General features: G+C 48.8%; 1 protein-coding gene across 1 annotated transcript; it reads right to left on the reverse strand.

The window, feature by feature from the left end:
• Positions 1-1,761: 1,761 nt before the first annotated feature.
• On the reverse strand, positions 1,762-3,575 carry LOC109745543 (protein MIZU-KUSSEI 1-like). Its single transcript, XM_020304673.3, has one exon. The coding sequence runs from the start codon at positions 2,706-2,708 to the stop codon at positions 1,794-1,796; it is 915 nt and encodes a 304-aa protein (XP_020160262.1). The 5' UTR covers positions 2,709-3,575; the 3' UTR covers positions 1,762-1,793.
• Between the last annotated feature and the right edge of the window lie 8,077 nt (positions 3,576-11,652).

The following is an 11,652-nucleotide window of genomic DNA, read 5'->3' on the forward strand; positions in this document are numbered from 1 at the left end:
TGCTGTGCCCTTGCGCTGCCCGGCCGCGGATATTCTATAGTTTATGGAACTGCGCGCGTGATGTAAACTATGCATCGCCACTGCCAGTGCCCCGCTGCCCAAAAGCGCACCGCACTGTGGACGTGTTTGACCGTGCATGCATGCATGTGTCGCGTGTGCAGTGCGCGTACGTGCGAGCGTGTCCAGCCGCTCAGCGCCGTATCGCACCACCATGCACGGCGCCGAGGGCCCATGTAGCTACCCGACTAGTCCCTGCACTGCACACTCGTTGCGTATCCGAAGACGGCAACCGATGTGATCGATACACGGCCCTGGCGGGTGCACTTGCGTGAGTTGACGCGTGCTACGTGAAAGGCGTACTGCGTGTTCCGTCTCCCATCACATGGCCGGCCGATGAGCATCACTGTGCCGGAGTATCGGTGTGCATGGACGCTCTGAGCTCTGACGGAACGGCGGGACGGCCAGGAATGCATGCTGTGCGTGTTCCGTGGCTTTTGCTCATCGATCTCTCCTCAAACGTATCGAACTGATGAGCGACGAATGCAACGTGTGGTGTAGGGAGAAGAGACATATTTCCTCTGTTCCTAAATATAAGTCTTTTTTAGATATTTCAATATAGACTACATAGAAATGTATATAGATGTAGTTTAAAGTGTAGGTTAATTTTTTTTGCTCCGTATCTAGTTTATATTGAAATCTCTAAAAATACTTATATTTAGGAACGAAGGGAGTAAAAGATATTGAAGCCCATGGAGGATTGAAAGCACAACAAATGGCCACAAAATGCACAAAAGTGTAGATCTAACGGTCGAAAATGCCGATGGCCTGTCTAAATGCCAGGACAATGGTTGCACTCCTCAGGAAGAGGCGGGGGGAGGGGGTAGCGACAATTTACCGGACAACCTGGAAGACTAAAAATAGGGCATGTTTTGATATTAAAAAAATCCGATGATCAGGTCTCTTTTGTTTTAATTTTTTTGCTATTAAGGTTTTTACTATTTAATCTTAAAACTTGGAGCATATTGCAGAAAAGCCAAGACAGAAGAGAAACTGAGGGTGGAGATCAAGGAGGTCTTGTGCGAGGCATTTGCCAGAGTGCATGGATGAAATCCCTTGGCCAGGAGAATTTGTCACTCATGGAGTTTCTGCCTTGCTTCATCTAAAGTGCTATGGTTTGTTTTGGGAACTTGTTTAGTTGATGGTTTGAACTTTGCGGTGATCGTGCGTGAAGTGTCACGCTAGTTTTAGCTGCCTACGTGCTGTTGGTTCATAAGTGGCTTTGCCTAATTGTTGCAGGTTTTAGTAAAACGGACAAATCTGACCACTTTTTAAAACTTTGGCATAAAATGTACTCGGTCCAAAAAATTCACAACATTGCCCGCTTTTGCATGACGCCCGAGCCACCTGGGCCCTGTGTCATGTAAATGGGCATTTTGTGGAATTGTTTTGGATCGGCTTCATTTTGTGCTAAAGTTTCATAAAAAGGCCAGATTTGGCCACTTTCACCACGTTTTAGTTGTATTCCTCATATTTGTGAGACTTCTTTATGAGTTTTTTTTGTTTTTGTTTTGTAAATTGTGGCAATCTTGTTAATGAAAGTTGATATGGAGGCTCGCTTTTAAAAAAATTAAGGAGACGGTCGTCAGCGCTCAAGCATTCAAGCGTGTTGTTTTGTATCTACTCCCTCCGTCTCATAATATAAGAGCATTTTTTACTCTTATATTATGGACGGAGGGAGTATGTATGTAGAAGTGTTCGACCGAGAGAGAGGGAGAGACAGACGATTGATCGGCTCAAAGCCTAACGAAGAAGACGGCGAGCTCCGGGCTATCGCCGCCATGCGGCCCGAGCATGTACAGCGACTCAGAGTCCTCGGACCCGATGATGTGATCGAAGCAACCCCGCATGTACGCCAGCTCCCCGTCAGACGCGGCCGAGCCTGCCCTCCCGGGGAGCACGCCGCCGCCCATGGACACGGCCCAGAGCGTCTCCAGCACCGCGATGTCGCCGTCCGTCGGCTCCCGCCGCACCGCGTAGCCCACCCTCTTGCCGTTGCAGAACATGGTCCAGATCGGCTCATGGAGCAGCCACCCGTCGTCGTCGTGCTGCCTCGCCGCGGCGTCGCCGTGTTCGCCGCCGCCGGAGCTGCTGTGCTCCTCCACGTGCTTCTTCTCGGCCTCCAGCACGATGCGCGTACCGGCCGTGCCGCCGAGCTCGCGGAGCAGGGTGTGCGTCGGGAGCGCCAGCTCCACCACGAGCGCCGGGCGGCACCGCGGGTTCTCCTGCAGCGCGAGCGACACGCGGCCCTCGCGGCAGCCGAAGAGCGTGCCAGTCATGTGCCGCCGGGACGACGCACCGACGCCATTCAACGTGGTCGAGGGCGAGATGATTTGCGACAGGAGGGAGTCCGACCGCGCCGGCGACGTCGACGCTGACGCGGCGGTCGGAGCTGCCGTCAGAATCCCCCCGCAGCGCGGCACCGTCAGCACCGGCAGAGACCGGAACATGCTCTGGAAAATCCTCACGGGCTTGGATCTCCGCGCCGGCCTCCGACGCGCGGGCCGCTCCTCCAGCGGGTGGCCCGCCGGGGCGCGCGTCGCGGACGTCGACGGCAGCGAGGGCGGGAGACGGAGGATGGTGTCCACGGACGACATGGACGAAGTCAACCGCGCCCTTTTGCTCTCGGGGTCGACCGCGGCGTTGGCCATGGTATCGGCGGGAGGCGAGAGCTACCGGCGGTGCCGCGGCGCGGCCGGCGCTGCTCGCTCCCTCGGCCGCGAATGTGTGATAATCGTGTGGCGCGCGGTGCCCATGGGAGGGGGCGGGGCGAGGTCTTTGATGCCATCGCCGTTAGGGCTGCCGGATGTCGCGGCGGCGGATTCGGTGTGTCCGTTCGTCACCACTGGCGCGCAGCCATTGATTCCGGTTGCTCGGTTACGCGCCCTGCTGGTGATTCTGCGGTGGAAAGGCCCTTAGGATATTCTGGGCTTTTGATTACGCAGAGATCGTAAGGCTCCGCCGCGTGGTCGGCCCTGGTTCATTCCTTCTCTGCAATGCCAGTTCGTTCACTACTTTGACTCAAAGAAAAAAGTTCGTTCTGGATTCATTGACTGTTGTCACCGGATAATATCACTGCTTTTTTTTTTGAGTGAAAAGAAGTTTTATTCCATATTGAGAGAATTACACTCGCGAGGCAAAAGATCCTCAATACATGATGGTCCTACGTGCATCCACACAGGCGTGGTACACTCTATACGACTATAGTTTGCCAAACGGCCGGCAACTCAATTTTGATCTTTAGTCAACTTCATTTATAACTATTAATTTCCTGTGCTCTTAAACATTGTTGATGCAAACGGAAATAATGTGTCATCCAAGTTGGAAACTACAATATAGAAACTCTAGCTCATTATTGAAGTATTTGTTTAAGAATACTAGAGTAAACTAGATTTTCATTGTGCATTTTTGTTCTATAAGGACTCGTGCTTATACTAGATTACTACTAGGTAATCAACTAGTAGGAAATTGACAGGACTACTGTAGTGTCTATGACATATGCTTGCTTCAGGTTTTGTCAAAAGATAGACCACTCCTCACTTTCTTGAGTATCATGCATGTGAAAAAAATATGAGAAAAGTATGTTTTTGGTCCCTCAAGTTTCCCAAAAGTATAGACTTGGTCTTTCAAGAATTTTTGGTATACATTTGGTCCTTCAAGTCTCAAAACAAGATAAGTTCGGTTCAAAACCATATTTTAAGCAAGTTGACCAGGTTTGACCATGTTGACCATGTTTGAATGATGAACAGTACATTCAAAAGCATGTTGGTTTTCACAAGCATATTGGTTGTCACGAAATTTCAGATTTTTTGAATTTGTTTCCTATTTTTTTGAATTTACTGTTCATCGGTCAAACCTGGTCAACATGGTCAAACCCGGTCAACGTGCTCAAAATCTGGTTTTGGATCAAACTTATCCGGTTTTGAGACTTGAAGACCAAATATATACCAAAAATCTTGAGGGACCAAGTCTATATTTTTGGGGAATTTGAGGGACAAAAAATATACTTTTCTCAAAAAGTATATACCCAAATAGCTGAACTATTATTTTTTTGAACTCCATTAGCGATGGAATCTTCTGAAGGCTCATGTTCTCATGTTTAACCTACTGCTTATTGTTGAAATGTTTCCTAAACTTGAAGTTAGTATGTCAAGTTGAACATGCTCCTGACAAATCAGTGATGGCCTCAATCATAATCTTAAAAAAAGAAAAATTCTGGATCAGCGATGTGCAGTTCAGTTAGTTGCTCGTTTGCACTTCATGGCAGAAGGCAACGGAAAATGAGCATTCCCTATTTGGCCATGTCCAAGCCTAAGAAATGATGGTGTGGATATTGTTCTTTCGATATGCTTCATGCTTTAAGTATAGCTTGTGCCACGTACATTTAGTGCTCGATGCTTCACATGTTGCTGTCCAAATGCTACAACAGTCAGTTTGCATTCACTACATCTGAAGCTGATTCTACCTTTGGAAACTACCATGAAAAATTAGAAATGGAAATCACAATACGACCACTTGGGATAGCACTTGTTTAAACAGAGCAATGAGTACTGACAGACAGACGCTACGCACAAACACCTCACAGAAACAACAACTCAACATGTATTGCACTATTCACCTCTGCATCTTGTTTATTCGCATGAACAATCATCTTTCGTCACATGTTGACCTGCTCCTAGCTAGTCTTTGACTCTTTGTTTCATCATTAGCTTATGTGGTAACTGATTCTGGAGCCATTCCATGTCTGCCATTCCCTTGATTTCAGGCTATTCAGGTTATTAATGTAGATGGATGTGTTCAATTTGTACATTTCTTGGGGAGAATATATATTGACTATGTAATCATGTCTATGTGTATGGAAGCGTAATTCTTGTAAACTGCATTGTGAGAGAATAAAACGGAGAAAAATGAGACATTTCTGGTGTGATTACCATTGTGGATCTACATGTGCTCCACATGTGCTCCACAAGATCATTGAGTAGCTGCATGTGCACCTGCTGATTTCGAAGATTTTGATGCATCTGCAAAAAGTTCATAAGCTGAGCCGCATCTTGATCTTCTGGGATTTTAACTTGTTCTCCGGGTGCTTCGAAATCATGGGTTCGGGCTAGACCTTCACCCTCATCCTCGACAATCATATTGTGCAGAATAACACAACATGTCATCAGCTGCCACAAAGTTTCTGATTCCCACATCATTGCAGCGCTCCGCACAATTCCCCGATGAGCCTGAAGCACACCAAATGCCCTCTCCGCGTCCTTCCTAGACGCTTCTTGCATTGTTGCAAAGTGGCTCTGTTTATTGCCACGCGGCTCAGATATGACTACAAAAAAAAGACACATCCGTGACATTTTGGGCCGAACGAATTTTTTTTCTGTCATACTTATGACACTTCTATGACAATAATTGTGACAAAACCCGGTATCATCATAGACGTGGTGGGCTCCTACTTCTATGACAAAAAATCATGACAGAAAATGGGCTTTTCGTCCTGGACGGGCCGGAGACGCAGCTGCATGACATTCTTTGGGCCGTCCATGACGGAAAAAACCGTGGTAGAAGCGAGGGTGAGGAAAATATCGGGGTGTTCCCGGTCGGTGGGTGGTCGGGGCCGAGCGATGCGCGTTTCTCTCGTACACGCACGCGCGTGGGTGCGAGGCGTTGAGCTCTAACTAAATCCGAGCGAGGCGTTGGGCTCTAACTGAATCCGAGGGATTGCACTGCAGGCTACGCGTTACTGAACCAGAGTGATCGATCGATGGCTGTTAACTGAACCCGATCGAGCGATTCCTTTGCTAGTGCTGCTAACTGAAGCCGATCGATGCTGCCTCTGGATGAACAGTGAGCGTTGCTGGGGGGTTTGGATGAACAATTCCCGGTGGGGGTGGATGAACAGGACCCCGTGGTGTTGCCTCTGGATGAACAGACCCCGATCGATCGAGCCGGTTGGGGCTGGATGAACAGGACCCCGTGGAGGGCTGGATGAACAGGACCACCCCGTGGAGGGCTGGATGAACAGTAGACGGTGGAGGGCTGGATGAACAGTAGCCCCTGGAGGGGTGGTTGAACAGGAGCCCGTGGAGAGGGCTGGTTGAATAGTAGCCGGAGAGTAGCGCGCGGTGGAGGCTGGATGAACAGGAGCCCGTGGATGAACAGTCGCAGGTGGAGGTTGGAGGAGGTCGACAATGGATGAACAGTAGCCCGTGGAGGCTGGAGGGGGTCGACGGTGGAGATGAACAGTATCCCGTGGAGTCCCGTTTTGCGGTACGCCACACCCCTCCCGATGAACAGGACCCCCGTTTCGACCGTAGCGCTCCAACACAAGTCCGTTTCCTCCGTTTTGCGGTACGCCACACCCCTCCCGATCAACAGGACCCCCGTTTCGACCGTAGGAGGTCCGTTTCCTCCGTTTTGCGGTACGCCAGACCCCTCTCGATGAACAGGATCCCGTTTCGAACGTGGCCGGTCGAACACAAGGCCGTTTCCTCCGTTCTGCGGTACGCCAGGCCTCGTTTCCATCGGCTGTTCCATCCAAGCCCTCCCGATGAACACGACGACGCATTCCGTTCCGACCCAGCCGGTTGGCTCCCCATGAACACGACGACGACGCAGTTTCTCCGTTCCGACACGGCCATGTACATGAGCCCTGGCCGTACGTATGCGCGAGTAGGCGTTCGAGACCCCGCCCGTATGTACGTACGTGGCCATATTTTCTTTCTTGTACACTGGCCGTTGTACGTACGTGTACATGCTACGTGCGCGCTTCTACTACGACACGTGCGCTTTCTACATCGACCAATATGTACGTATACGTTCGCGACCAGAATGACAACGCTACGTATGCTTCGACCGGGTGGGTCCCGACTGTCAGGCACTTCCTTGCGTGTGAAGATGTAGCTGGTGGGTCCCAGTAGTCAGGGGGCGAATTCTTTTTTTTGCCCATAATATGGACGCACTTCCTTGCGTGCGAAGATGTAGCTGGTGGGTCCCAGCAGTCAGAGGGCGAATCATTTTTTTGCCCGTAATATGGGCGCACTTACTTGCGTGCGAAGATGTAGCTGGTGGGTCCCAGCATTCAGGGGGAGAAAACATTATTTTTCAGGGTAAAAAGGATGCAGTTGCATGCATGCGTCCATGGGCGTGGTGTGTCCCCACTGTCAGCCTCTCATGTACAGTCATCTTCCGATGACTCTCGGTTGTTGACCACGTTGACCACACCGTGCCGAGCGCACCAAGGCCGATGGACGACGGCGAGGCCCCTGACTGGAATGACCCGGAGATGGGGAAGACGCGGCAGTGGAGTCGCAGATGAAGAGGAGTGGGAAACTTGACTGGTTCGGGTGCGCGGCAGCACTGCCGCGGTGGCGCCCACGGGAGACACGAGCAAGAACAGAGGTTGAAGAAGGAGCACGGCTGTTGGATTAACATCCAACGGTCCAGCTGCTAGAATCATTTGTTGATTAAGTTGACAAAGCCCTGCGTACACGTCCGCTTAGTAGGCCCACAAGTCAGCCACCAAATCTGACGGGTCCCAGCTGTCAACGGGAGGAATATTTTTTTCGCATAACAAGGTGGCACTTCCTTCCGTGCGAAGATACAGCCGGTGGGTCCCAGCTGTCAGGCGGAGGAAACATCTTAATAAGGAGGATCTTTCCTTGCGTGCAACCATGGACCTTGTGGGTCCCAGCCGTCAGGCTCTCCACGTACAGTCCTCTTCCGATGACTCTCGTATGTTGACCACGCCGCGTCGAGCACACCGAGGCGGTGGACGACGGCGAGGCCGCAGACTGGAATGACCCGGAGATGGGGAAGACGCGGAAGTGGAGTCGCAGACGGAGAGGAGTGGGAAACTTGACTGGTTCGGGTGCGGGGTGGGCCTACACTCGGCAGAGAATAACAGGAGGTGCGGAGTGGAGGGATGGCCTGGCCGTCGGCAGGGTAGCGTTTCGCTGAGGAGCACAAAATAACGCCGCTGGACGCCGGAGGCTGGAGCAGGCGGTCCCGGCAACGCTGGGGGAAGAAGACGAGAGATTGAAGAAGAATGCCGACCGTTGGATGTAAATCCAACGCCTTCTTAGGCTTCGACCTACTGGCCCACATGTCAGCCAGGTCATTTGTTTTTTTAGTCCATTTGGTGGGCTGGGTGAAACAATGATGTAGCATCTATACAGCCCGTTTATATACATGGTAGAACTTAAAGCCCATTTGCATTTTTCTCGAAATCCGCGGACTTGCTGGGCTCGGTGTAAATATCATGTTGGGCTAGCCGGAGAAATGTTATAAAAACATAAACACATGATTGCACGTATATTACTGCATTGGTCAGTAAAATCTTTGCAAGCTTATGTACGCAATCACTAGGAGTTAACTTGCCAAGTTATATATAAAAAATTATTATTATTATTTTCTAAGAACTTTCAATTTAATAAATAAAATATCATTTTAATTTGATGAGTTAATAGTACGTGGGGTATTATTATTTTTTAGGCTAGACGTGGGACAGTTGAGTTGGTTCTAGGGAAAGGTACTGGGAGAAAACTCAGTTTACATCGAAAAAGAAAGTGGGAGAAAATTCAGATATAGGATTAATGAAAACGAAAAATAAAGGAAGTGGGAAGGTCTATAAAATGGTTGGACAAACGACAGGTTTAACGGAAACTTATGTTGTTTCCAATATATATATATATATATATATAAAATAAAATAAGATATAAATATAGGTTCAGTTTTGCATTCTTATAGAAAAATAGAACTGAGCTGTGCGTCGTCTTGAAAAAACAAACATAACTCACTACAAAAAAAATACACTTCCGTGATGATACGTGTTTGTCACAGTAGGTCACGTTTTCTGTCATGCATGTACATCCATGACAAATTTACGACAGAATCAAGATAGTCATACCTGTGCTGTCATAGAAGTGTTCCATGACATTACCAAAATTATCATCACGGAAGTGTCCACTTCCATGACGATAAATCGCGCGTCACAGAAGTGTTTTCGTCAAGGGTGACCGACACATGGCATCCACCGTAACGGAAGGCCGTTAAGCTATCGGGTCCGGTTTTGGATCCGATAACCCGTTAACAGCCCCGACCAATGGGGATTTTCTACGTGTAAAATCATCATTGGCTGGAGGAAACACGTGTCGGCTCACCGTTGGGACAGATGTCATCCACTCATTGGACACAAAGGACCTATGATACGTCGACACGTGGCACGGCCCAACAGAGGCCCATTCCTGTGAAAAGGCTGGCCCATTTGACTTGGTCAAAAGGTGGCGGGCCGGCCCACGACAAGCTTGTTAATGATCTGTTCGCATATAGCCGATTTACAGCCTGCTAACCCAGGGCCCGTTTACGGCCTATCCGAATTAGGCCCAGTAGCGTCATCTAGGCCGTCCAATATAATTCCAGCCCGTTTTAACTTCCGGCCCATGTATGGCCCATGACGTCTTTCGACCCATATGAGGCCCTTAGTAACCCTCGGCCCCTTAACGGCCTGTGGTGAAACCAGCCCGTAATGAACAGTGTATAGCTTTATACCCATTAGTGGCCCATTATTCCATTGGGTCGTTTCCAGCCTGTGTTACCTTTCGGCCTTCTCAGGGCCCATTTATTCTTGGGCTCATTTCCAGCATTCGGTTACTTACGGCCCGTTACTGGCCTTTTCTGCTTGTGGGCCAAATTCAGCCCGTGGATACAGTCGGCCCGTTTGTGGCCCATTAATCTGTTGGGCCATTTTCATAGCATCATCAATACGGCCTACTAACGGCCCGTTATGGTCAGCCCATAAAACGTACGATTTCCACTCTAGCCCGTTTACGGCCCCTTATACGGCCCGTACAAGGCCCATAGATGAGACGGCCCGTAGAAAGCCCATGGATCCTACGGGACGTAGAAGGCCCATTGACCCGACGACCCATAGAAGGCCCATTTATCCGACGGCTCATAGAAGGCCCATGGATCCGATGGCCCATAGAAGGCCCAGGGATCCAACGGCACACAGAAGGCCCATGGATTCGACGGCCCACAGAAGGCCCATGGATCCGATAGCCGATAGAAGGCACATGGATCCGAGAGCCCATAGAAGGCCCACGGATCCGACGGCCATAGAAGGCCATGGATCGTCCGTCCCGTAGATGGCCCATGGATCGTACGGCCTGTGGAGGGCCATGGTCACTACAACATTTGGGCGAGTTGGCCCCCGTTTGAACGATATAGCATATTCAAAGAATTATCCTACTCTATACTATCACCTCTAAAAAACATACACTATACAATAAAGAGACTAAGGCATAGAAACGTAGAATAATCCTACACTATACAATAAAGAAATTACAGCCGATTATACCCACTGGGCATTATGGTTCGGCACCAGTGATAATAAAGCATACACAAACAGCAAATTACATACACTGGGCAAATACAGCTCATACATCATGGACGCGCATCAACATAACTTACCATTTGAACTATAATCTCTTCAGAAAATAGGATTGGCCGGATTTAGATAGCACAAATTTCAGTTTGCAAAATCTCCAATTCCTTCGTTGTTACTGAGGGAGTCCTCGACTAAGGGGTCCTCGGACGTCCGGCCTGTTAGCCATGGGCCGGACTGGTGGGCTGTGAAGACATGAAGACCGAAGACTGCACTCGTGTCCGGATGGGACTCTCCTTGGCGACCTGATATGTAGATTCCTTTCTCTGTAACCGACCTTGTGTAACCCTAGATCTCCCCAGTGTCTATATAAACCGGAGGACTTAGTATAAACTAGATTGTGAGCCTCATGCAATAATAGTTGGTTAATAGACTTCAAAGCTTCTGGCACACTTCGGCAGAGTAATTAAATGGTAAGGCCTTTAATAATGTCAACTAATAGATGTACAAGTACCCAACATTAGGCATCATTCTTTGGGCATCTCATTAACTGAGGACAAATAAAGAAATTGAAAAGAGCAAATTAACTATGCTTGAAACAAAAAAGGAATTGAACTGTTGAGTTGGATACAGTGACTTACCTTAACAGGTTGAAGAGGCATAGCGCAGCTCCTACTTCTCTTGCAAGGCTCCTTCCTAACATCTTGTACTTGGAAATCCTCAATCTTATCTTCATTGCACCCCCTCTGCAAGGTGACACAAACTAGTTACTCGTCTCCTTGGAAGATAAATATGCATACTTTCCAGTCTGTGAACACAAAAGGATGAGATTATAACAAAACAACACCACATAATGAAACATGCCACATCTCTTGCACTTGCACACAATGAAATGAGCAGTTACTATGTCTGCACTATGTAAAAACTAGGCATACCTTCGAACTGGATCTCCAGGTACTCTTGGAGAGCCTACTTTAGTGTACAACCAAACCTTTATGTCATCTATGAGTTAGAAAAGGCCCCACTACAGCAGCCCTTAGTGTTTAAATCGTTGACAAGCTCTGTTAGAGTGTTAGGTCAAGAACAACAAGTAATCAAAGCAAAAAGTCCTAGTATGGCTGGCTGATGCAAACAAGCAATTGAACAGATCTGTGAGCAAATCTTACATATCAAGAAAAGAAGCAAAGAAGGAGGCTTAAAGACCATCACTTGACTGA

This window comes from Aegilops tauschii, chromosome 2 (assembly GCF_002575655.3).
Source record: "Aegilops tauschii subsp. strangulata cultivar AL8/78 chromosome 2, Aet v6.0, whole genome shotgun sequence".
NCBI lineage: Eukaryota > Viridiplantae > Streptophyta > Magnoliopsida > Poales > Poaceae > Aegilops > Aegilops tauschii.

Excerpts from the sequence above, each read along its gene's own strand:
- LOC109745543 (XM_020304673.3), bottom strand. The coding sequence starts at position 2,708 with ATGGCCAACGCCGCGGTCGACCCCGAGAGCAAAAGGGCGCGGTTGACT.